The 26,669-nt window shown below is 47.3% G+C and overlaps 1 protein-coding gene across 1 annotated transcript; it reads left to right on the top strand.

Annotated features, from left to right (window-relative positions):
- Positions 1–93: 93 nt before the first annotated feature.
- Positions 94–26,669, top strand: LOC144145558 (protein brambleberry-like). The gene is made up of 12 exons (XM_077677205.1): positions 94–943; positions 1,286–1,414; positions 2,012–2,173; positions 3,076–3,322; positions 6,016–6,132; positions 14,122–14,301; positions 15,895–16,101; positions 19,901–19,997; positions 20,834–20,922; positions 23,256–23,491; positions 25,652–25,737; positions 25,829–26,669. The coding sequence occupies exons 1-12, from the start codon at positions 704–706 to the stop codon at positions 25,953–25,955; spliced, it is 1,917 nt and encodes a 638-aa protein (XP_077533331.1). The 5' UTR covers positions 94–703; the 3' UTR covers positions 25,956–26,669.

Below are 26,669 nucleotides of genomic sequence, written 5' to 3'. Positions count from 1 at the left end.
GCAACTGAAATGAGAAGTTATGCATGCATTCTACCGTGTGTGAGTAGAGAGAAATAACTTTGCAAACGGGGGCTCTGGAGCAAACGGGAGACGAAATTAGCCTTAGTCCGGTGCCAATATTCCTAAAAGAGGACATGTCATATGTCAGAGAATATTTTATTTGAATCTAGCTTGATAAAAGGTACATATTGCTACAATGATTTCGTACTTCCTTTCTCACGAAATAACTCAAAAGAGCGACATAGAGAGAGTACAAACTTTTATGTGGAGCTGAGCAAGAGCTGATGGTGGGGCTTCCGCGCGAAATTCTTTGAAACGGGCTCAACCGGCCTAGCAGGGGAAGTCATGTCTGTAAAATTAATTACAGAGAAACAAACAAGCTAAAAACCATTCAAAATACGAATCAATCTGTTTTGTAGCTTAAGTGATCACAGTTGACACTATTTTTTATTATTTGTGTAAAGTTCAAATTTTGATCATTATCATCATCATTGCCCTTTACAAACGCCTTCTTGCGGGCTTTTTAAAGGCTTTAAAAGGCTGCCTCGCACGTGACACGCGCTTCAATCTGTTCTGTGCTTCAATCACTTTAACCATCTGCAACGGTTTGACACTCGATTTAGGGATGCTTAAAGCCTCCGGGAAATAGCGCGTCACAGCCTTCCCGTGAAGTGTTTTCGAACGTGGGCCGAATACTTGAAACATGGTCTTTCGCGGTCAGGTATTCCTTCTTTTTCTTTTCGTTCCTGGACAGTGTTTTTTCGGTTGGTTCGCGACCGAGCCTAAGGCAGTAAACACTGTCAAAGATGCTCCAAAGGACTTCAACAAGGACGGTACGGCTGCCGTGGTGCCGTTCGAGATGAAGACAGCCGACGACGAGTTTCTCAATGAAGGGAAAAAATACGGTCTTCAGCTGTCGACGTTGGATGTTTGTCAACACAAGGTCAGCCACCTGCGCCACTAGTATGGTTTATTGCCGACGAAGAGTCGTCAATGAGAATGCCTAGTTTGAAGCACGAGTAACGTTGAAAATATCTCTCGGTGGTCAATCAGTTTCACGGGCCGTGTCTGTTTTACGACCTGGAATGTTTATCACTATTTCGTCGTCCCTGCTTGATAAAAAGTGTTTACAAGATGTCGGTGAACTCTGAAGGCCAGCCCGTGGCCTAATAGATAGAAGATAAAACCACTCAACAATAATTAGTCCATATATCAGGTTCGAAACCATCTTTTTCCCCCTTCGTTATTGCGTTACTTGGACAGTCACCGGAGCTGTGCGTTGCAGGTTCTCCTCGGTCTCCAAAAGTCGTGTTCCGACCTCAGCGAAGAGGACCTCGGGAAGCTGAGCGTGCGACTGCTGAACTGTCAGTCGGCTGTCGAAGGACGAATGACATTTCCCTGCACAGACGAAATGGTAACGTACCCGCCTAGCCTTAGAGATAACAATCAATATTCAAAAGAATATTGCGCTTGCTTCCAGAGAAAATGCGTATATTTCTGGGCATTCTTTGTCCGTGCATGTGCTGCCTTTTAGGTGCTCTGAAAAACGGAAACCTATTCTGCCGTGCAGGGGTAGTAGTTAAGCATGAAGGTGTGCTTATTTGCTTCCTCCAGTCGTGCAAGCTGCATTTTCGAGGAAGGCATACGGAAATGCCTTTGTGCATAAATGTACATCTCAGAGCTTTCTAAGGTAGTTGGAACTAGTCCCAACCCTTCTGCCATTAGGCAGGCTAGCTAGCACATAGGTGTTGTCGAAGTAATAAATTATTATTTTTACCTTTTTAGCATGCAACCAGACAGTCTATTCTGCTTAACTTGAGACACCTCGCTGCTCATAAGTGCTCATGTTCCACCATTGGGGGCGGATTTCGCAGTTTGAAAAAATGTCACTTGAAAATATTGGGTGCACTGCACGATGGCATGAAAGCAGATTTTTACTCCAGGTCTGTGACAGTAGATGGCATTCAGCTCGACACATTTGGGATGAAGTTTGCGCTGCTTGCTTTTCCAGTCTTTGCGACAGTGCACACAGCGCATGGACCAGCACACTTGGAACACGTACCATCTCATCAGCAATCGGGCCAGGGCAGTCTGCTACAACACACGGCAGCAGCAGTTCTATGCCAAGACTGAAATGACTGTCAACAAGCTGGTTTGGAGCACCGATCGACAGGTATACTTAATTTTAACAACACATCTTAGTTAGAGCCTTGTTTGCTGAACTACCTCATTAATACAATTGCCAATGCAATGAAGCATGTTTCATGTGCATGCAGTCTTTCTTTTATTTGATTTTTTTTTTCGTTTGCTTCACCAAATAAAAGGGACCTACAGTTGCATGCATTATGTTTTTTAACGTGGCCTTGCAAAAAGTACCTGCTACTGCAAGAAAAGTATTATGTGGCAATTTTCTTAACTAAGACTCAATAACTTTCTCTGTCGTTACCTTGTGTATGTGACTGTTTTGAAGAAAATGTACCTGGCTTCAAACATTCCCCAGTCATGGTTGCTGCTTTAAAAAATGAAACTTTTGCTTCAAGCATTGTGGAATCGTGCAAAGCATAGACAGTGCGGTTGACATGACCATCACTGTGTTGCATACCCTGTCAAGCAAAGGCCAGAGCACATAGCTTCGGTCTTGCAGACAATGAAACTGCGTATCAAAGTATCGCTGCAGTTAGCCCAATAAGTTTATGTAGTGTGGCTGCTGACCATTGCAAATGCGCAGGTATCCAAGTAAGACACCCTGTTCACCTTATCCTACTTTTTTGTTAATCAGTTTCTGCAAAAAAAAAAAATGCACATGTACTAATATGTTTAAATTTTGGAACAGCAACAGTCTATGTGTGGCTGCTATTTACATGCTGGCAAGTAAAAGTAGTAGAGCAATGCTATTTTACCTGGGGTGGGGGTCAAGGGAAGAGGAAGAGTTTTAAATGCCGGAGAGGGAGAATATTTGCCCCTAAGGCACACTTGGCTGATCTGATGAGTAGAAGCAGAATTCAAGGACCTCGTTCCCTGTAAATCCTCAAGTGATCCTCGCTGCTCCATCTTCCCCCCCTATGTGCTGCGAAGGTGAAGGCCATGTCTCAGCTGGAGCAGGAGCAGCAGAAGGTGAGCTCCCTGACCAACCACACCCTGGAGACAGTGGCCCAGGGCCAAGAAGCCCTGCTGCAGCAGCAGGAGAGGCTGCGGAGTTCCCAGCAGGGCGTGCACAACTTCCTGGCCCAGAACCTCAAGGAGCTGACCCTTGAGAAGGCCCTCATCGCAGCCGGCCAAAGGGAGCTCACCCGCATGACCAACGGCATCCGCAAGAAACTCGGTGAGTCTTCCGTCTACCCGGGCATCGTCCGAATAACTTGATCTAGTTTACAGGGTTGCTGCTACGGCCTTGGTTTTGTTGGGCACATAATTTGGTGCCCTCTCCACACCAACAGTTGGAGCACTGGAAAATTTCCTCTGTTTTAATGCATTCAGTGGCGGAATCTCTCACCCGCATTAAGCTCCTCTTTCCAGCATTCTCGGCCGTCATTTCAAAATGAGGCAATAGTATTGGCGCGATAAATGCATGTTTTTCTTTTTGGGCTCATTCCGTATTCTTGCGCGGATAACCCACACCAAAACAAAAATGCAAAAATTTCAGGGGTAAAGTAGAGGTGCAAATATATGCGAGGTATTTTTTTTGGTGCAGCTTCACGGCTATGCGCATTGTGCTGTGAGGCCCCTACAGCAGCAAAAGCAACTAAGGCGCACCTTTATCCCACTCATAATGCTCATTTTTCACACTCAGCTCAACAATATAACCACCCCAAGAAAAAATACTGGGCAAGTCAGCTAGAGTTTTCTGCAAAGGAAAAGTGCCGTCAAGAGTAAACGGTGCGAGTACCAATACACAAAAACACCATAAAAACTCTGCTCCATACTATGATGATGAAGGGTATGAGTTTAATTTTGTTTGATATGAGGCAGTAGCTTTCGCTGCCACACTGGTCTATTTTTATATCCTTAATACATATAAGGTAAACCTCTTCTAACCTTTACCCTTTTGCTGCATAATAATTGTATTCGCATTCATACAAAAATGGTAGGTGGCCACACCTCTTGATGTTTCATTGAATAGACCATACAAAGCGCATGTCAAGCGCCTCCACACTGAATGTATGGCTGAAGTTCTCTATGACTTAACAATGACGGGCCCCGTCCGTAGGCGTGGTGTTGCACTGTTTCTAATCGTAAAGGCATGGAAGGCGATTCCAGCTGAGATGGTTTGCAAGAGCTTGAAGAAATGCTTCATTACAAACAGCATGGGTGGAACTGAAGGTGATATTGTGTATGACAATGACGACTGCAGCCAAATTAAGCGACAGTCCTAGCAAGAGCAGCGACAATGAGTGATAGTGGCTTAGGTCGTGCAGAAAATGTATTCAGTATGCAAAATATAGGCAAGTTTGTTTGCGGGAACAATTGTGCCATGTTGCTTTAGTGGCTTTGGTCCAGCCTTCCCTTTATAAAGTGTGCGGGCAATACGCAGGTATATTTATTTTGTTATTCGTGGACTGAAAGTGGGGGTGCGGGTTATATGCAGGGGCGGGTTATATACGCGCAAAAATACAGATCCTTGGTGGGTGTTTGGGAGCTTGAAAGAACAGTGCTGCTGCTGCTGTTGAGGAAAACGACTGCTCAAAGCATGGCAGACATCACTTCACTTCAAGCCGTCGTATTCCTTGCCAAGGGCATTCTGTTTCTTCAGTCTCCCACATGAATTCAGCACACCCACACCAAGGAAAACATGCACTTCTCTTACCCATACCACCTCATTTTGAAATGACAGCTGGCATCTTGGAGGATTCAGCCACTAGTAGTAGAATGTGTGAAGAGCTAGGTTAGCAAGACAGCATCTGTACTCCTCTCTCCTCTCATCTCTAGTACATGCAACTTCCTCACCCACCTTAATTTGCACCCCTTTTCTCTTTTGTCCGCTGCACCTGCGGTACGACACCTCTACAGTGCCCATGAATGCTATTGCATTTAGAACTATTTAAAGACTCATTGAGGGGAGCTGCTTGTCTTTTGACATTTTACATTCAAAGAAATTGCTGCTGGAACATCTTTCAAGGGCTCTTGGCTCTGCTGCGTGTGAGAACTGTGCAGATTCCACTGTATTGCAAATCCTAAACAGTTTGCAATGAGACCCCCTGTTCTTCTTTCCCAACTTCATTTTTCTGAATTACTGTTAGACCAACAGTATATGCACCCTGGTACATAGCCAAGTTTAGGTTTCAACAGCTCCCTTCCTTTCCCACAATATTGTTCAGGCAGTCCGTGCAAGTGAGCTTTCCTTCTACAGTACTCCCTTTGCAAAATTCCTCTTTGTTTCAATGTTCCCCCCGCTGGTTAGCAACAGTGGCACCCTGCCTGCAGCTTGAAAGCAGCAGAGGCAGCTTGATGGGCTAAGCATTCTGGAAGAAAGCTTGTACAGCTGCTTTGCAACACACAGTGCTGGTAACAGCACCTAGGAAGTGCTCCGTACCTTTCCTCCTGGTTTTCATCAATGCCCTGCATGTGGGCATCTCGAAAGCCCAGATTCCTGTTTACGCAGCCAGAAAGGGAGCGGTTCACTGCCTGATTGTGTCCTCGGCCCTCTGGGAAGGAGGCATGAGAGCGCCATAGGCACAAGCGCGAGCACAGAATGATCGCATTGGCCTTGGCCTGGCATTGGCCAGCTCTAACATAGTGGAAGAAATAGGCAAAGAAGTTTTATGTTGTGGCCTAGTATTAAAAATTCCCAGTTTGAGCAGCCTCCCCTTTCCCCTGCCCCTTTCGCTGTTTCTCACGCTTTGAAATCCTTTCAAATCCGCCACCAGTCCTGCCTGTTCTTCGTGTGTCTGTTTTTTGTGCTGAATTTTAATCGTGAAGCAACTCTCCCAAGAGCAAGTGCATGTATTGCTGCATTGGGTGTCAAAGGTTTTCGCAGTCTCATTGCAGTTTCTTTCCCTCCTCCCCTCTCGGGCCCAGATATGGCCAGCTCGATGATGCTGAGCAACGAAGAGCAGCGTCGGGTGAACCATGAGGAGCTCCTGAAGGACCTGGCCACCGTGCAGGACCACGCCAAGTTCCTGCAGCAGAGGCTGAGTACGCACTGCTGCGAAATGCCTTCTTTCCAGAACAGGGTTAAACTTGCAGCGCGCGTACGCATAAAGGCAAAGCTACGCAATGTCTATGCAGGATGGTGCTTTCTTTCTCTTAGACATCTTCTGGGGCATAATACCTGTGCAAAACCTTGTCAAAAGCAAAACCATGCACTTTGTCTGTGCAAAACCTTGTCGGCTCAAACGTGCAGATGTCAAGCCATCTTAGTTTTAATCTGCATCGTCTAGACCTGCTCCTGATGAGTGGAATCTTGATCGCACCTCTTGTAGGAGGCAGTGGCAGGTGATCTCGTTGTGGTACTGAGATCTCGCTTTAGTGCATTGTCCCTCTTGACAAGCTCAATCAGTCTCTTCCTCCTCCTAAATGTTAGTGCACAAATGGAAATTAATAGGCCTCATCTCAAGAGGGTCAGTGTGTGTCTGTGTTAATTAGGAGCTGATTCAGGAGGGGGGGGGGGGGGGGGTGCCTTCTCCACGGCCCCTACACAACCGCGAGTGCGGCTTGCGCAGCGACGACAATTTCGGAAAGTTCCAAACTCCGCGAGCGCTCTACGTCAGGTGACGCCGCGCGTTCAACCCCACATGCGCCGGGCCTACGCGGATGCTGACGCCCCATACGGCGCAGCTCTCGTGAAAGTGAGTGCGCAGGCGCCCGTAAGCAAAGGAATGACTGTGGATGCAGCTTCCATCGCGAACACTCTCGCAAGCGCCATGCAGCAAGTGTTGCAGGCGGCGCACTCACCCGCTCCCAGGGTGCAGCTTCCGATGCCGACGTATAGGCTCCGTGCGCTGGTACGGTGGCGACACCATCGCCTGTACAACTAGCGCCATCTACGGCCACTGGAGGCATTTATCGGATGTTGTTGTCATCGCTTGCGCCCTTCCCCGTACCGCCCGTGTTACGCTGCGATGACTGCTTAAACTAGCGCGCTCGTTTTAACGGTTTTAGAGAGATGGGATATATTGGCTCGTTTTCTTTTTTATATAAGAAAACCTCAAAACGTGGTCAGCTACATGCCGCAAACGATGTTTACTGCATCCGGGAGGAGCTGGCGAACGCAACGGAGCCGTCCGATGTCTCCAGCAATGGCGTTGGGCACATGACAGACGTGACCCTGGGCTGCGACTTTTAGTTAGAGGCGGGTACAGTGAATGGTTGCGAGTTCTGTTGTAAACACGCGGCTCACGCATCTCTGCACTTTATTATGAGTTCAGCGAGTCTAAGGGAGGTAGGCGGGAGAAGCTGCACGCGCAAGGCCGGGTGCCACGGCTCGCGTAAACATGCCGATGCAGTTGCTATGTTCGTCAACTCATAACTGTGAGCACCGGACAGCTATTGCCAAATTTTAGCGCCGGTATCAACACCGGTGTTCCAGCTCTGTCCGAATCAACGAAATGTTAGTCGTATGGAGTTGGCCGCGATATCTGCGTCAAAGCAGCTGCCGAGGCCGCACGGGCAGAACCTCCGCGCGTACACCTAGGAAGGGGTAAGCAGCGATGAGCACCATAATACAGAAGAGGAATAACCGATACAGATTGGTAAAGCATAAGCAACACGTAATGGTAAAATGCCGAGGAAGCATAAGCTCAGTGACAAAAAAAAAGAAAACGACCGACACTGTCACTGCTTCAAGATGATTGACGCGCATATTAATGGCCCATTCGTTTAGCTGCGGTGGTTGCCTGTGGGATCACTGCAGTTTTGTGTCAGCCGTTACTGTGAGTCATACTGCGTAGCACTCTGGCAAGATTGGTGGGGTGTATGCTGGCGCGCTGTTTTTGTTCCCGACGAAGCTCGCGTTGCCTGTGCAAGTTTCGCTGGCTGTCGCAGGTCCCCCACGAAGTTGATGGCGGGTGTGCACAGAAACAAGATCCCAGAGTATAAACCACATTCACACAAAACAGCAAAACGAACGCTTATGGCCAGAAGTCGATCAGCGTTGTTTACATTGCCGCTCGCACTGCGCGGGTTCATTGCTGTTGCCTTTCCGCTTCATTTCAAGAGAACCGAGATAAACTATTTTTTCGTCAGCCTCCTCGCGACCTTTTTAAAATGTTGCGGAGCCGTAGACCCAGCAATACGCACAGAAATGCGCACTGCTAGCTCGACTTTTTCACAACGACTGCGGAATCTCTGCCCCGTAAGCCGCTCTTTCGGGGTGACCAACATCCGATTTTCGACAGCGCTGCTGTTCGGCGGCGCTGCGGTCGCGCTCGAAACACCAGCGCACGGAGCACAGCGATCAAGTGAGCGCCAACGCTTTCTTGCTGGCTCTGAGCCGTTATGAGCAGGCGACCGGCATTAGCGAGAGCGAGAGAGAGAATAACTTTATTTCTGGCGAGACTCAGTCCTAGCGAGTGTCCCTCAGGTGAGGGAGCGAGGTGCTGCACAGAGTTCTGCCCGCAGCCCTAGTCGACCATGCCGCCCGGTGGTATCGAGTGATAGGCCATACGGCGTGCACGATGGACGACTTCCGAACGATGTTCAGGGAAGAATTCCAGCACGTCGACTACCTCCCGCGGATGCGTAGAGAGTTGGAAATGCGCACCCAATTGCAGCCCCCGACGAATCGATGATCGAGTATGTCCGTGCGATGGAGGAGCTTTACGAGTACGCCGACCCACGTGCCCCGAACTCGGAGCGGGTCGATCGGGTAGTCAGGCAATGCCACCCCACCTTTGCCTTGTACTTGAAGAACCGCAGGTGCAGGGATCTGAAAGAGCTGGCGGCCGAAGCTCACCGTGTGCAAGCAGCAATTGCGGCTGCACGCACGTATCGGCCACCGCCGCCTTCGGTGGAAACACTGGAACCAAGCTGTGCTTGGTGCGGTGTTACGGGCAGCGGATGAGTCGATGACGGCTCTACTACGTTGATACCCAACCAGCGAGAAACGCTCGGTCTTGGGGACCGAGCGCTGGACCCCTACTCGTATGGGTTGCGCAACGTGGAGGCGATGCAGCCGGAGGTCCTGCCAGCCCCGCGCGCAGTGCACACAACAAACCGGTCAAGTGATCGGCCGGCGAACACACGCCCAAGTGGGCTTCCCTACACGGGATTGGCGCTGCTGCAGTTGCCTGCACCCGCTCACAACTCGCCCCTGGAGAACCGCATGCGGCCAGCTGGCCATGGAGCGTACAAGCAGCCTCGAACAGAGTCGAATGGCGCACCAAGCAGCTGCTGTTCGAACTGTGGCCAACTTGGTCACATGATGTGAATCTGCCCAGGTGGGCAGGGAAACGCAGCGGGCCGCCGGTGAAGTCGCCGGTGGCTGATTAACATGCCGGAGAGGAAAACATCATCGCGCCCGCCGCATTCAGAGTCGGAATACAGACCAGCGCCTGTGCCCTTTCTCGACCTCGCAATTGTGGGGTGGTGATTCAAGGCACTGCTGGACACCGGGGCAAGCGCTTCACTGATTGGGGACGAGGTCGTTTCCCATCTCGAGCGCAAAGCAGTTCGGCTGCGCGCGCGGAAGTTGCCGCTCCAGCTTGCGTGTGGTGATGTTACGTCAAACGGTGATGTACGCCTCGTCGTGCATTGGAGTCAGCGTGTATACGGCGAAATGCGTTTCGTCCACTTGCCCGGACTGACGGTCCCAGTCATTCTGGGGATAGACTTTATGTCCAAGGTTGGACTAGTCATGGACATCGGCAACGGAGGCTATCGTGAGGGCCTGTTTACGCCGCTAAAGCCGTTCGCCGAGCCGCCTCCAGCAGCGAGGTCGCTGTGTGAGCCCGCCGCCCAAAGCCGCCGCCGAAACGTCCCGCGCGCCGCGGGAAGCAGCTTTAGGCGCTGCCGGCACTGCCGGTAGCCGGCGCGCGCAGCAACCTCCGAGTAAGACCTCGGAGTACTTCCGAGTAGGGTGCCTTGATGGCCGCGCCCGCGCGCTCCGCTTGCATCGAGGCACTCTAGGAAGACACTGCTGACGCTCCCAGTGGCTCCCACTTCGGGCTCGCGAGCTCAAGAGAGAAGGTGCGGGAGGAAAGTTCCCGACGCACCGCTACAACACCCGCAATCGGCGAGGTCGCTGACCAGGTGGGCCACCGTCTCCGGAGGGTTCAAGCCCGCACGCCCAGGGTCCGAGCGACCCTCCAACCACGACGCCACCACGCCAGGCCTGCTGCGAGCCAGCCGGGCCAGCCGCCACCCCGGGGAGAACGAGAGCCCAGCTGTTACGCCAAAACAGCACCCCGCCGCCCGTACAGCGAGTGAGCCGCGCCGCGGGCTGGCTCCCGCGGTCAGCTGATCGCGCCCCCTCCTCCACGTTGGCGGAGGCGCTCGTCCGAGGCTCCGAGGTGCGCCGAGCGAAAGCCATCGTTTGCGCTTGGCTAACTAGCCACCTGGGAGGCAGCACTACGAACGCGGCCTCCAGCCCGGGTCCAGTCATCAGAGGTCGTCACTGCTGAACCCGAGCAGCGGAAGCTGCCGGCGGTGCGGCAGGCAAGCGCACCGTCGGCGCGGGGCGAACCACTGCGGGAAGTGCCCGCCCGGGAGCAGCCTGCTGCCCGGGCCCTGTCCTCAACTGGCCCAGCCTACTTCACTGGCGGGGCCGCCTGCGGGCCTTGGGCCGGCCGACAGTGCACGCGGCCAGTCTTGTGTGCAGACTGACGAAATCAGGTCAACCGGCGGATTGTGGCGAACTGTCACTATGCGGTGGCAGTGCGGTGCAACGCGGACTTTGGCGCCGTTGCGCTTGTTCTGGATTTGACTTTCTTGGATTTGCTCGAGAGGTGTGCCAGGCAGCGAAACAAACGGTGAGGTCATCGTTGGCCGGAATCTCTCGCTGTCATGGGGCTTCAGTCAAAGGGGGGAGGGATGTACGCCATCTTCCCTATCTCTCTCGGCTCGCCGCGGAGGCGAGAGGGGGAGGTCCCTCTCTCCCTTTGGCTCGCGCTTTTTCCCCTCGGCGGGAGGATGATGGCGGGGGGCACTGGCCGAACCCCTCACGGGACAGGTTGAAGTTCCGGCCGGCCTGGTCAAGGGCCGTGGACAAAGGGAGAGCCTCTTCGGATACCAGCGATCATCGGGAGCGGTCGTAAGTACGACCAGAGTCCTTCAATGCTTTACTGGTCACGAAACTGCTCCGTAACTCAATGGGAGAGCTTCATATGCTGCGTTTGGCCGCCGCGCGGTGGCGCCACCCTCTCACTGAGGTCACTCCTCGGGCGGCGTTGCGCTGGCTCGAACGGCACAGCCGCGGCGAGTTGTGTTTGTTTTGTGCGGGAAAAAATGTAACGTGCATATCGCGCTCTTGTGATGCGACTTAAGTAGTGCAACGACGATGCCGAACATGTGTTGCGTCCCGGAATGTCGTTCCTTGTACAACGATACCACAGAAAATGTTTTCTTGTTCTGTTGACCGAGCGACGGGCAGCTGCGTGAGAATTGGAGGCGCGCCATCCCAAGGCAAGCAACGGGAGATTTCAGCTTCGATTATAAGTGTGCGACAGTGTGTGGAAATGCACTGTGTGTGAGAATGGAAAAAGCAATGTACCATTCTGAGGGCATCGTGGACCTAGAATTGTACAAGGCTAACTTAAAGCCGGATTTTTCTCATATCAGTCAGGTTGTAGCGGTGCTTCATTACCTGTTTGCAAACTTGTATTACCTTGCGCTCAGGCTCGCGTGTAAAAAAGCTTTGGGACGTCTTTTACTTTTCATATTTCCGCGAATCATTCCTTAGGGTTCGTTTTGTTTGTTTTGTAACCGCGCGTTGCCGATTCCGGTTTCTTATCTGGCGTTTCAACCGGAGCGCCCATTTGCTCTGTTTGTCGTACGTCCCGTCAGGTGATATTGTTTGATATGGAAAGGGTGCCACCTTGTCGCTAACTTGGTTTTTTGTTTCTTCGACAATGTTCTCGATCCTATTTCCATGGATCTGAAATTAATAACGTTCCGAGAGTAATGCATGCATAGCAAACGCCGCGCAACTCACTTTATCCACGTTCATCTGTGCACGTCGCACTGCGGACTGCTTCTTCGACGTTTGTGTTTCATTCTATTCTTTTGTAGTGCAGGAGATCGCTAGCTCGCTGCGTTCAGAAAAGCTTTGCTTCGTTCTTGGCTACGTGGAAATATTGTTTTCTCCGTGTGCTGCACATCGCAGAGCGAAAAAATAAATTTTTGTACGCTGGACTACGCTCTTTTGTCTCCCTTCGTAACATTGCAATTTTTTGTTGCGTGTGATAAAATCAGTTTTATTGTTATTTTTTCGCGTCCTGTTTTTTCAAGTACTGCAAAGCGTGGATGCAGAAAGACACATGATGCAATATATATCTCTTTGTGTTTTGATTCTTCGCGTTTCTGCAGCGTTTTTAGATGTTCTCAAGTATGTAACCACTCATCGAAACGACAGTACTATTGGGCTATCTCTTTTAGCGTTCTGTGCATTCTAGAGCAATCAACGGATTCATTAAGCGTAGTCTGAACGACGCGTACTTGGTTTCTTTCAGTTTTTTTATTGTATTATCGATAGGCCCGCAGCAGTCAGTGACTACACAGCTACCGTATATGTGGTAATTACAACTTTGCTTTAAGAAAAGAAGCAATACAGATTTAAAAATCCGTAAACACGACTGCGCAGCGCTTGTGCCAGAGCACACAGAAGCCGTTGCCATTCGCGGGCCGAAGTCTACGGTAATTTACTTCGAAAAATAAAACCCCATTGAAGGCAGGTGATATACACAATGACTAGACTATTCATCGCTAACTACTACAAAAAAAAAAACACTTAATCAGCGCGCTGATACCAAAAGCAGCAAGCGTTTGCACGCCAGGAGCTGGCCAATACGCCGCACGCGCGGCGGCTGGATGACCTTCGTGCGGCGGTGGCGCCTGTAGTGGCGCGCGCGGTCCCTATATGAAACGAGCGCCGAAGTTTCGTGACCAGTAAAGCATTGAAGGACTCTGGTACGACTTGCTCCTTTTTGGCCTTCCTTTGTCCGCCCTCGCGCCGGTTTCTCTCGTCCTGGCCAAGGTGGTCTTGGCGGTGTAGAGCGACGCGCCCGACGTCCCTTGTTGCAGTGCAATAAACGTCGGAGTGGGCGAATTCCCGTGTTCCTTGCTGTTCGCTGCCGCTACGCCAAGTTGGCAGTCCGTGGCGGTGTTCAGCGGAGAGCCTTGCGGCCGAATCTCGAGGTTCGAGCTAGGCCGCTGTAAGAACCCTGGTCCCCACAAATTAAATCTGTCTGTAATTGAATTCATCGTTTTTTAATAGGCATGCGTGGTGGTAAATATGTGTGCTCCTATCAAGTGCGCTTAAAGGGACCCAGAAAATCATTTTAGAAAAGTTACAAAAGTCCTTTATTGTCGCGTAGTACCAATATAGCGATGCAATGCCGTTGGAATTGATCTATATTCAGTATTAGCTGCGCCAGAAGCAATTAAGTGCACCTCTCCCCCCTTGCCGATCGATTCCTCCTCCCTCTCTGCTTCTTTCAAAGCAGCTGGGAACACTGGGAATAGCCATGTGACATCGCGACACTCGGCTTCCGTTCTCCGCTAGGTACATTCCTGCGCGTCAATCGCTGCAGACCCGCCTTTGCCTCGGGATCGCGCAGGAAGGAGGAAGAGCAGCCGGAAGCCAGTGGCAGTGACGTTGCCGGCGTCCGACGATCGGCCGAATCAGGGCGACGCCTCGCCGTTGCGTCAGCCGCGGTCGGCTCGCTGCGGCGGCGCGCTCATCGCCTGAGAAAGGCGATCTTCAAAAATTGTTTACAAATTATCCGTACAACGTATGGGGTTCACACTTGGCTCAAAAATCCCCCGTTCTGTGTTGTACCACCTGAATGCATTTGATTGCCACCTTCACAAATTTTTTCTGGGTCCCTTTATTTCAAGAAATTTTTTTTTCCCCTGTAGTAGTTGAGTGAGCCTTTTAATGCACAGCCTTTTTGTCTTTTCGGCTGAGACGAATGTTTTTGATACAATTTATTTCTTTTGGTGAGAACTGGTGTTCCTTCGTCCCTGCAGATCAAGCTGCAGAAGAGGCCAGCATGCACCAGGAGAAGACTGTGGGGCGCTTTGACGACGCCCTGAGGAGCCTGGAGAAGATCAACGCCAGCATCGCCTACCTGCAGCGGATCATTGAGGCCATGAGGACGGATGTGGACAGCAAGTTTGGCTGGTTGATCAAGCTCCTGCACGGAACAGGTCAGAGGGCACATCCCGGCCAGAGGCAGTTTAACTTGCGGAAAGTTTGTGCCAACGTGGTTCCACTTCAAGCTGTTTGTGCCAGTGCTTTCTTGTGTGTGGGGTTCTGCTAAGGCAAATACGCACTCATGCAAAGTATTTTTAGGGCTCATTTGTGCTGAATACATCGGTATGCTGGAATCTCCTTCCTCATTATATAGATGTCATATGCGATGTGGATTTTTTTAAAGTAACCATTGATAACCTGATGTGTAAATAGCCCTTGGTTCATACCCTATACGAGGTGATGTTACCTGATTGCACTTTTTCTGTTGCGGTTACTTTTACTTGGAGGTTCCTATTTCATTTACTGAATGACCAAAAAATTTCTGGCTACTGGAGAAGCCAAAAAAAGCACTTGTTCAGTTTTAATGTCCTACCAAGTTTTTCAGTGCATTTGTTTTTGCTAAGAGTTTTGAAAATGCAGCAATGACTGTTCGGCCATGAAAAAAAAAAACACAATATTGGATCACGAGTTTGGGTAAGTAATCAAATGAAGAGCGTTTACTTGAAAAGGCCGTGAGAATGTTTAGTCACTACTAGGTAGGCGTTTCAAACTTGCAGTGCATTACCAAGGAGTTTTGGGGGTCTTTTTGCGGCGTGGTACATAGTGGTTTCTGTTAAACATCCTACAGCGGCAATGGCCGGGCTAGGGGCCCCAGCTAGGGTCTTAATTTTTTATTTTGTCTCTTCTCTCTCTTTCTGTATCTATCCCTCTTTTCGTGAACTGGCAGAGAAAGTCCTTGGTGGATGGGTGGGGTGGCGATGCCTGTTGATGGCTCAACATTCTGCTTGTGTAATTACTCGGGCCTGGTGTTGGGGTCACAGCCTACTTATCGAATGGTTTATGAGCATTGTTTAGCTATAAGGGCAGAACTTTTTTTTTTTCTATGGTATAGAACGGAGAGCAACTAATGCTGTGCTAATCATGTGGGTCAAATTTTAGTGTTCCTGTGCTTGGTTCCACTGCAGCATGGTGTGGCTGTAGCAAGCAATGGATCTGTCAATGAAGTGTTTCTGAAATATGTTGCTGGCAGGTAAAGAGAAAACCAAGGTGGCTTCCAGTGGTAGTTTTGGATTTCATAAGTTGGAAAGTGGCAGAAAATTGGTTTGATTCCATTCCAAACGATAGCGTGGTAAGATACCTTGAAAAAGAGGTAAGCATTGATGAATGCAATAGCAAGGGAAGTCTCGACAATAGCTTCTTCAAGAATCATCAGTGCGTTGCAAAAGATGGTGGAAATTCCAAACGGGCGCAGGAAAGAGGTGGCAAACATTGAAACTTAATTGCAAGTTTTTTGCTGTTAGCGAAAAGGTAATGTATTATTCGACTCTGGTGTCCTTAACTGCGTAGCCTCAACACTGCGAGAGTTTGGGTGCCTCGGATGCAAACTTTAGGTGTGCACTGTCGCAACAGTTCACGTGATGCGTTCAGTGTTTTTAACCAAAAAAAAGTAGTGTCGCCACTATTAGCCTTTTCATTCTGTTGCATTTTCAACCAAGTGTTTCCGTAATGCAGATCTGTTGTGAACGGTTGCTGCTGCTTCCCCTCAGACGAGCAGCTGGCTGCCGTCTACTGCTGCACGCTCCACTGCTGCTACCTGCTGGCTTTCATGTTCGTGGCGACCTTCCTCAAGTTCCCCATGGCTTCCCGCCTCTTCCTGCTGTTCATGGTGCCCGTGAACGCAGTGTCTGAGATCCAAGATGGCTGCAGCCTGGGATTTGGACCCCTCACCGTCCTGCTCTGCATCTTTGTGTCTGGTATGTGGGCGTAGTTTCTGGACACAGAAGCGGCGTTGCCAACAATTGAGAGCCGACGGTCGCAGCCACTGGCCTGGTCGAGAGGGCACGGTTTCAAAATTTTATGGTTTCCTCAGTGACACCCACCTAGACATGAGCCCATTGTCCGAGACATTTTGTTGTGACTAGCAATTTGCTACAGAAGACCAGAAAAAAAACTACGTGTATGTGTTTTAGTCAGCAGCTTTCAATGTGAAATTATCATTACTGAGATGTCAGCGCACTGGCTGACACATGGCAGGGAGACTGCAAATTTTGTAATTCCTCCCAGGTGCAAATTTTGCACGTGGAAGGAATTACGAATATCGGTAAATGCAGTAAGACCTCCCTCAACAACCATGTTTTACTCGAGCTTCATTTGAATCTGTCTGAAGCTTCGCTCTACTAAATGCTAAGAGTTTTGTCTTAGCCAACTCAATGCAGTGGGCGTTTCAGCTCTGCTGTCATTTCCATCAGTATTGCTTGTTATTTACTAAGTCAGATCATGGAACCGAGAAGTGGGATCATGTTATAATGTATACGTAATGAAATATGCGTGCATACAAGCCTCGAAAGATTTTGCCTCCTGTCTAAATAATTGCTGGGTGAGATCAAGGGAAGCTTCTGAGAAGGGCACATAGTTAAGCGCCACGAACATCCCTAAAATTTTGCACATCAACACTTTGAGTTTGTGCATTGAAGTGCTAATGATAGTTTGTCACTGACAGTTTTAATTCTCCTTTTGAGGAAGTTTGTAAGACTGTAGTGTATGTTAAAGCACAAACCTTTCTTCGATCTGATCTTCACCGACACGGCACCTGCTCCTCCCTTAAATGTATAAAAGAGGGTTTAATGATGGCTTTTTAAATAGTGATGACTTGTTAAAGCGGTTTATAAAAATATTCAGTTCTGGTAGGAATTGGATGGTGGTGTCGAAAACCCGTAACATTTTTGGAGTATCTCCAAGTTCAAAAATACAAGCAGATGCATGGTCACCCTTCGTCAAACCTTGTTAAGGAGCTGGTATACAGCGATTCGCAGCGAATTTGTGCTAAAAACGTCTGGAAAGTGTATTCTTTGTAATGAACTTGGCGTCCAGAAAATTGCGTTTCAAGCTCATCTTCAAAACCTACTGGCTTTCTTCAGTAGTTGTGACTGGCTTGCAAGCGTTCAGGCAGTTTTGGCTGTGTCTCCTCTTATGGCTGAGGTGAGAGAAAGGGGTGTTTGAAGTGGCTTTACCTCTTTGCCTTAAAGGAGCCATGAAGAGAAAACACAAGTTTGGTTCATTCAAAAGATTGTCTCGTTAGAATCATACTGACACCACTTTTAACGTAAACTTCGCTCAAATAAGCTACATAATTAGGAAAAACGGGAATGGTCATGCGACCCACCAGCTCATTTCCTGCAACAGAACCTGTGATGTCACATGGGCTAAGCTCTGCGATTGGCGGAGGCTGGCAGAAGCAGACGCAAATTAGGTAGAGCTTACAAACTAGACGAACGAGCGATTTGCGCTTAAATTTAGGGCACATTCTTTACCAAGCAATAAGAATGATGGGACAAACAGTGGAAATTACGAAAGCACATGTAAACATAGAAGTACTGATGCGTTCTGCTGTTCGTACTGCGCACAGCATGCTTTGGTTTAGCTGCACAGCACTACGGGGCTTGGGGTTGTCGCAGACAACACTGGCCGATTGACGCAAGCAACGGTGTCTTACGTGACCCCATTTGTCGAGCGAGCACTGTTTCAGGGAACGAATATTTTCTCCCAGAACAAAAACAAGCCAGGTTTAAATGCGGGCAAAAACAAACCAAACGCTTGCCACGGTATGGTGGCGCCATCTAGGTTACGGAACGTAAAGAAACGCGGGAACAAACCAACACCGCTGTACAGGGTGGAGACAATTTTTGAACGGTCCTGTGCCGCCGCAATTGGGCCAACGGGCTCAACGCGTTATTCTTTTCGTTTCCCACGAGACCTAGCAACGCGAAACAGACAATATGATTCAAACTTCTTCAGTAAACCGCGTTGCGGCGATAATTTTAGCGCGGTTTTGACACAATGACTTGCTTCGGCGGCGAGCGAGCAACCGAACATGGCGGCGCCAGCGTTACATGTCTCTACCCTGTACGGCGGATGCGTGAATGAAGGTACTCTAGGCTGCAGAGCGGTCGGTTCCTGTGATGTCACTTGGGACCACGAAAACGCACGATTGAGCGGGAAAATCAAAATTTTGACCTAAATTGTTTAATTTCTCAGTGAATAAAGCACCGTTTGTATCCGGACAAGCGCTGGGGGCACTATAAAACACGAAACCTTTCGAATAAAACCAACTTGCATTTTCTCTTCATGGCTCCTTTAAGTCAAGAGTGGTTGTGCCAAAGTAGACTCAATCAGTACCTTATAGATAAAGAAGGTTGTGCATTGCTTCGTATGCAAACTTTTTCTAATCAAATTATGACCAACATTTGTCATACTTGGGTAGTAATTTTTGTGACAACATGGCTTTGACGAAAGGGAGATGAACACATTGCAAGCCAGGACAAGCGCAATCTTGCCCTAGACTGTGCAAAGCCGTGTTGTCATAAAAAGATGCACCAACCCATTCAACTACCAATTCTGGTAATTTTTTTTTTTGTAGTTAGGACATTGAAAAGTATAGTAAGCGTGTCACAGTTCGCAGTTCTACAATGTCATGAGAAAGCTTTCTTCTTGATATGTAGGCTTTGACACCTCAATGGAAGTTGCATCCTTTTGCAGTATTAAGCATGACAATCCTTGTCACATTTACTTGGTGAAATTCATCTTTCAGCTTATTCGGCCATTAAATTTTTAGGCTGTAGTAATATTTGAAATGAAGCACTGGCCATTTATCAGGCATGAAATATTGGCATGAAGCACCCTTAGTGAATCCCACATTCAAATTTTTGCCCAAGTGCATAAGCCTGAATGTTTGTGGTGCAGATGTTACAAATGAAATTGCTATGAAGGTAAGTTTGACATCCTCCTGGATGTCAAGCTTTCCTTCATAGAAACTTGCTCCACCTTGGGGATTTACCCTAAATCTGGTCAATTAAATGAAATTGGTGCGTTAACAGAACTAAGACTGGTACCCACGCACAAAACGTTACAAAGGGGTTCATGTTTTATGTTATGCCACTGGTTGATTTAAAGGAATGCCCACGTCTTGTTGGGAGCCTCGTTTAATTTCTGTGCCTTGCATGTGTGCCTGACTCGATCCCTTCCTAAGAATCGCAATGAAAGTTCATGATACTTGTCTTTGTGTTGCTGCCCTAGGGAAGTGTGACAGTTGTAGTTTGTCAAAAAAGATACACCCCGACTAATATGTACTCCAATATTAGTAGTTGAGAGATGACAGATTTCTGCACTGTGCCAATTAAACTGAAAACAAAATGTCTACTTATTTATGCTTGTTGCTGTTTGTTTTAGTTTTGTTGAAGCATCTTTTTTTCTTGATGCTCCCAAAGCACAACCAAGAAATTGCAATGTTGGTTCTTGTGTTGGCAAATGCGAGATATTCACCTTGATTAGAAAAGAAAGCACACGCTTCAATTTGAAGCTGTCGAACAAAATCTCCATCTGCAAATGCCCAGTACGTACCGTGCATATATGTATGCATAAATATTGCAGTGCACGTGTGTTTTTCGTGAGCCGGTCTGAAAATTCGAAGCTCAGAACAATGTGAAATTTAGCGGCATCTTAGCTAGCTTTGCCTGTAAAGAATTTCCTTTTCTCTGTTCAATCTCCAACACCCAGGAAATATTGCCTGGCATGCAATTGGAGCGATGTGCCGACGCAGCAGCCCATGTCTCCCTACACCCCCTGCACGGCTCTCAGAGCTTTCTCCCATCGGGTGCGGTGACACACTATTAGTATTTCTTTCTGTTGATTTGTTGTGCCTTTCTTTTTCCTCTCTTCTTCGAAATTGACCTAGATTGGCTCTCAATAAGCACAGATGTGAGGCAGTTATTTGAACAGTTAGTTGCCTCTGCTGGGTGGGTGGGGCATACTTGGTATCAACATTTGATTGTTCCTATACACTGGGGCCTTTGCTTATTGATATAGAAATGATACGATGACCGCTCTAGGTTTGTACAACTGGCCAAAGAATTGCAGCAAGATTATAGTTACCGATGATGCTTGTTGCTTTCCTCTGATCGTAATACCCACTTAGAAATATCAGAATTGGTCGTTAGCTGCATTTTCAGTTCTTTTGGGGACTCCTGTAGAAGGCCCAATGTGTCGTTAATGTCTATAACTTGCAGGCATTCTGGAATGTTCCAAGCCAAGAAACAGACATTTCTAAAATAAACGTTAAGCTTCCGGCGGTAAACTAAGCTTCTGAGCTAAGCTTCTGGCTTTTTTTTTACTGTGAATTTTAGTTCACATTTTGCTGTACAGGGAGTTATAGGATGCTATATAGACATGGGTAGTTCTTTTGGCACTATCCATGTCTTGGCCACAACCATGACCCAAAACATTGTAAAGTTGTGGCTGCAGAAGGCCGCAAATATAAAACAGTACAAGTGCCACAGATATCGTTTCTATAACTTGCTGCCCGAAAACGTGCGACATGGTGTGAAGTTCACGCAGTGTGTGTCGTAAATTTTGGCAGCATTATAGTTTGCCACAAGTTCATGCTTGGTTGTCTTGTGGCTTTCATTCCCTCGCCTCCCACTCCATTGACAGTGGCGACATGGTGCGGGACGAACGTTTTGAGGGAGGACCATTCCACTCTTCCATGGTGGGCACCCCGCTGTTTGACGATGTTCGACAAAGTAAGTTGGGATGCCTTTACTGAAGTGACTCCTTTTATTTTTTTTAAGCCTGCCAGCATGAAGCATATCGTTGTTTCGTGGGCCATGCGCATCTATTTTTCATTCACCTAGCGTGAGAAATGTTTGGCACAGCAATTGCCACATTGTGGATGCTCAATTGTCATTCTTCTTACGGGCCTTCTATGGTTAGAGGGTGAACTTACTAGATTTGATTGATTGTAGGGTTTAACGCGCCGACGCAACGCAGGCGATGAGGCGCGCCGTAGTGGAGGGCTCCGGATTAATTTTGACCACCTGGGGATCTTTAACGTGCGCCGAAATCTCGTGCACACGGGCGTTTTTGCTTTTCGCCTCCATCAGAAAAGCGGCCGCCGCGGCCGGGAAAGGGTGAACTTACTAACACGTTTCCTTGATTCGTCTTTTGAGAGAATGTGTCAGAAAGGCCCCCTTCATCAAGCATGTATGTGAAAGGTTCTAGTCAAGGCTTGTCATATTCCTTAAAGTATTTTTACCGTGTTAATGCATTGTGCACAACTATGAGCGAATGGAAAGAAAAAAGTTGCTCCCAAGGGCACTGACTCGCTGATCTGAACTTGTATCCAAAAGTACACGATTCCTTCGTAGTCACTGTTTTTAGCCTGCAGACTAAAATCTAATATTTGTGTATCGTTACTTTGTATCATGTGCAAATTGAAGACAGTGCAGCACCAAATTTGACCTTCTTATCTTGCGTCTTGTCCTCTTTTTTTCTCTTCTCTATTTCTGTTGAGTCATTTGAAATGGGTTTTGTTTTTTCTAAGCTGTTTTTCCCCATCACTGGCCAACCTTGCAGGAAGTGTTTGTCCTGCAGCACCTGCCACTCTTACACTGTGGGAATGCATAGGGCCCTGCACAACACAGTTTGAACAATACTCCAACAAGAACTTTGTAAATGCAATCGCTATTAATGTGTTCTTGGTTGATAGAGCTGTGGAAGTTACTTAATGCAGCATTTCTTGGGACAGTGACAGATTTTTTTCGTGCACATGTCAGTCAACAACTTCGAAATTACAGCATTGATAAGCTTGAATGGCTTGATGCATGCACTGCATGAACACCTAAAACTGCACTTTACGATTGACTTAATGCCAGTACATCTATAGTACATGTGACGAAGTTATTGTCGCAGCTCGCTACACTCTTTCCGTCACGTCGAGTGACATGTGGCAATGGTGCAACGTCGGCATTGCATCTGGTTACAAAAAAAATTGATTGCAACACTGACAGAGTGTATCACCTCCAGATTTCTTCTGTAGGCGTCAATAGCAAAGTATAATCTACAGATGTACACACATTTTTGCTTGTCTGACACTGACAGCCCAATAGTACTATGTAACCGCACTTGCCGCTGCTCGTTTTTCAGTGGTTTATGGGGCTGAACTTTAGTATTTTCTTTGCTGGATTTGCAGCAGGTTACTGCCCAGTGATGTTTTTGAGTACGTATCAAAAATTGTAGTTGAAAAGAAGTGGAAAATTTGTGGCCAAACATACTTGTTTGCACTGTTCAATAAGTTGGGGCTGTCTTTCTGACATCGACAATAAGCCTGTACGAGACAAAACCGGGGAAACTAGCAGCTTACTCGAACAGGGTACACCTGTATTATGACAAGCTGCACCCGTGTCTTGCAATGACCAGTGTGGCGAGATGGGTTCAAAAATATTAAGAGAAACTTAGATGAATGTGTTTAGAAACTTTAGAATTTAGAAACTTAGATGAATGTGTTTAGAATGTGAAAGAAACTTAGATGAATGTGTATGCATCACAGAGCAGATGAATCTGCTCTGTGATGCATAATGACACAGAATCGAAGAAAAGGGGAATTTTATACATCCTCTCAAGGCTTGGTCGGCATGAGAGTGACTTGGTTTGTGACATGCTTTTTTATGCCATGGAAAAAATGATTAAGAGACTGATAATAAAAATGCTAGCCGCAATTACTACCATATTTATTCGATTATAAAGCGGTCACGATTATAACGCAAGGGTGCAGTTTGGAGAGTCAAAAAAATTGCCATATGTATATATGTATATATATATACTGAGCTTCGAATATAAGGCGGGGTAGGACTTTTAGACCATGGATATTGGAAAAAAACCTCAACTTATATTCAAATAAATACGGTAGTTTCTACGGAAACTAGGTATTTTTTGTCGAAAAAAAAACGAAAAAAGTTATGAAAGGTGCAATCTTTTTCAGATAACAAATTATCTACTTAGTGTCAATTCAAAAGTGGCTGCATTGTAATGTAGACAAAGTACAATTATACCTTTCCTTTCTTTTGCTTTTCAACAGGGTTTTCGAGCCGGTACAGCCAAGCTTCTGGGGCAAGATCAAGGAGTAGTACGCCCCTGCCTGAAGAAAGGCCACCCACACCCCTCGTCAATGGCGGCATGGTGGATGATAATGGAGCAGATGCTTCCCACCTGTCCTCTCGGAGTACGCAAGCAGAGTGCGTCTTACCAGACGTCCTGCGTGCGTCCACCCCGGTTGCCTCCCGAGATAGCAGCATGTCCCGGCATACCACAATGGCAAGCGCTGTTTTTGTTTTTTAGTGCGCAGCACTTTGGCAGCGGCTACTGTGGCTTGGTTATAACCGAGTGAGTGAAGACGGAAAGAAAACGGTGGAAGAAAGTATGGCAAGAGTGTGAGGGGGAGGGCAGTATGCTGAGCCCACGCAAGACGCTTGTCGGCGGCAACGTTTGGTGAAAGTGTGAGGGAGGCAGTGAGACATGCTCCTTGTTGTGTGGCTCATCCGAATGAGACATTTGCGCGGGCGGTTCAAACACGATTTACAGCAATGTGCTCGGCAGTGGTGACGTGCTGCGAGATAGCAGCAGAGTAGCACGCACAGCCTTGTGTTCATTGATCTTGTGATCACTTCCTGAGACGCAGCAGCTATGCGCCGTGACCGATAAGACTGCTGTTCACGCTGCTCACAAATTTCGCATTTGGGAGTATAGTACAATCATCAGGCATTTTTTTTAATCAGCTTTTCTGGGAAAACAATTTTTCGTCCAGAGGTTTACCTTGTCAGACTGGTCGTGTTCAAATCTTCAGACCACATGTTTTGTGGTTAAGCCAACTTTTCTTTTGCGACAGTATAATCCCGTGTTGAACACATCTGAACTTGTGCATATCCATCCTTAGGACTGAAAAAAAATCCGCAGTTTGGTTCCTAAACACTTCGTGCAGTGTACATGTTTAAACTAGAAATTCTCAAGTATTGCATTTATGTTGTGGTTGTGCTCATTTACCATCACTGACATAACTAAAGACAGTTGTTTTATAGTTTGACACTCGTATTTGTCTTTTGCTCCATTTGACTTTCAAATATAACTGTCTGTTTTTAGTTATTCCTATCACCTGTTTTATTGAATGGTGTCTTTTATTTGGCACTCTTGGCCCTAGGTAGGCCTTGCAATAGTAAACCTAATTAATCATCGTATTGCGAATTATTTTTTTAAGTGAAGTTACTGTTTAGGGTGTTGATTGATTGGTTGATTGTTTGTTGGGTTTAACGTGCCGACGCTACCCATGCTATGAGGCGCGCTGTAGTGGCGGGCTCCGGATTAATTTTGACCACCCCGGGATCTTTAACATGCGCCGAAATCTCGAACACATGGGCGTTTTTGCTTTTCGCCTCCATAGAAAAGCGGCCGCCGTGGCCAGGGATCGCACCTGCATCCTTGTGCTCAGCAGCACGTCATATCCACTGAGCCACCGCTGCAGGTTACTGTTTAGAGTGTGGTAGAGTAGAAAATAGGAGTAGTTCTAGCCCAGTTTCTAGTTCTAGAAACTGGTGATTTCTAGACCATTAAACAAAAAACTTAAAAACACTGTCCGTGTTCCAAGGATTTGAGTCTTGGTTATCACTAAGCCAAGGTGCAACAGTTTGGCGTAGTGCCGTTATAGCTTGAAAACCTCCTAATAAACGTCTTGAAATGCTGTTGGTTTAACTAAACTGGACACAAAGTTTTGTTGCATTGACGAAGATTTTATTCACCCTCCTACCATTTTCAGTCTCAGTCGAAGTTATTTTATTTCTTTTGGGTGTACAGGAGAAACAACAGATCACAAAGGCCAGACCCCATTACTACAAAGCCACAGCAACAAATATGAAATATGACCTGTCAACAGACCATACACATATTACATGGTGAACATATTGAAGGCCTCAGGTGTGTACTAATAAAAGATTAAAAATATACATATGTCAGTACTAGCCTGTAAATATTACGACTGTTCATCTTGTGAAAAAAAAAGCGTGTTTAAAGTGTGAACACAAACTTGTATTTACTGCTTGCTGTAGATGCACAAAACTTGCATTACTGAGCAAGCGTTTTACTTTCTATGCATCTCCCCTTACTCCTTAAATTCGCTTTGGCGGCAATTAAAATCAACACTGCTCCTCAATTTTTCTAGAATGGTAATGTATTAGTAAAAAGGCTGCCTGACTTGGTAGTTCATTTGCATTTTAGAGGTATGCCTTGTACGATTTATCAGAGAGGCTAGTGCGATTTGCTCGGTCATTTTGTCCGCATATTTCAAGTTCAAATTTGAGCATCCATACTGTTCCTATGTTTCCAGTTCTGTCTTGGTTAGTGCATGACATTTCTTTCAGCATGGCTGTTGATGTAAACCTTGCTGAACGTCCTCTCGCTTCTTTTTCTCTTTCTTTTGGACTTCAGGATGACACCGATGCCGTGAGGCGGGATCTGTTGTTCTACCTTGACCAGCAATCGCGCAGAAGCTTGCCGGCGTCTCCAGCTAGAAGGTTAGCAGCACTTTGAACAGGCAGACTAGAGTCCGCTTTATCTTCTCCCTGAGCGATGCTAAAGCATGCACTTGCTATCACCGTTTTTCAGTGTGAGCTCCAACCTATCGACGTCGACCAACCAGGCTCAGCGCCGTTGCAGGGGCTTCAACAAGATGGGAGGTCGGTGCAAGGCAACCTGCCTCAAGGGCCAAGATTTCTGCTACCATCACTCCTAGTCACGAACTCTCCGCCATCTCTCTTGTGCGGATTCACTGAAATTCTCTTTGACACTGCCTTACAGTTTCTGAAATTCGCATTTAGCTTTTTTTTTTTTTTTTTTTTTTTGCATTATAGGGAGGGTAATTGTACGCTGCTGTCTGGTAAATGGAGGCATTGCGACGTGGACATTCATGTCCTAATCTCTTGTTGTTGACTTCACTGCTGTCACATTGAACAGGAATACACAAGGCCACAAAGGGTATTTCGTTTTCTCAAAATGATTTGGAAATCGAGGTAGCATTCCTAGTCACTATGTAGTGCCATGCTTCTTACAATTGTATACTGTACATATGTACTGCAATTTCACATTTGCTACCACCCAACTGTTCATGTATTTTAGCTTTTTTTATTCAATTCTACAATGTTCTTGCATAGTCCTGCTTTTCTTCTTCCAGCATTGCACATGAATGCTTCAAGATTGAAGGAATTTATGCAACTTGTAGAAGTTATTCTACTTTTAGGTATTTTAATTAGAATTCTATTCAGCAGGAATTAAGGCAGTTTAGCCTGTTAAGAAGTTGTATGCGTTCTAAGCTGATGGGGAGTTGTACTCCGCCGACACTGTGATAACCGGCCTGATCCTGGCCGTGCCTCTCTACACGTCCCAGTTTGCGCCTTTGTGTGCAAAGGCTGTTTTGTGTGCAATAAAATTAAAATTTCTTGGTCTACTG

Source organism: Haemaphysalis longicornis, unplaced genomic scaffold, assembly GCF_048455015.1.
Source record: "Haemaphysalis longicornis isolate Haplotype H1 unplaced genomic scaffold, Haemaphysalis longicornis Haplotype H1 scaffold_7, whole genome shotgun sequence".
Taxonomy (NCBI): domain Eukaryota; kingdom Metazoa; phylum Arthropoda; class Arachnida; order Ixodida; family Ixodidae; genus Haemaphysalis; species Haemaphysalis longicornis.
The sequence above is the reverse complement of the archived record's forward strand: the minus strand, read 5'-3'. Positions and strand labels throughout refer to the sequence as shown.

What these genes read in the sequence shown, in the direction of transcription:
- LOC144145558 (XM_077677205.1), top strand. Translation starts at nt 704, where the DNA reads ATGGTCTTTCGCGGTCAGGTATTCCTTCTTTTTCTTTTCGTTCCTGGA. An exon ending in CGGCATCCGCAAGAAACTCG is followed by an intron (nt 3,323 to 6,015) that starts GTGAGTCTTCCG and finishes TCTCGGGCCCAG; the next exon opens with ATATGGCCAGCTCGATGATG. An exon ending in GTTTGACGATGTTCGACAAA is followed by an intron (nt 20,923 to 23,255) that starts GTAAGTTGGGAT and finishes GCTTTTCAACAG; the next exon opens with GGTTTTCGAGCCGGTACAGC.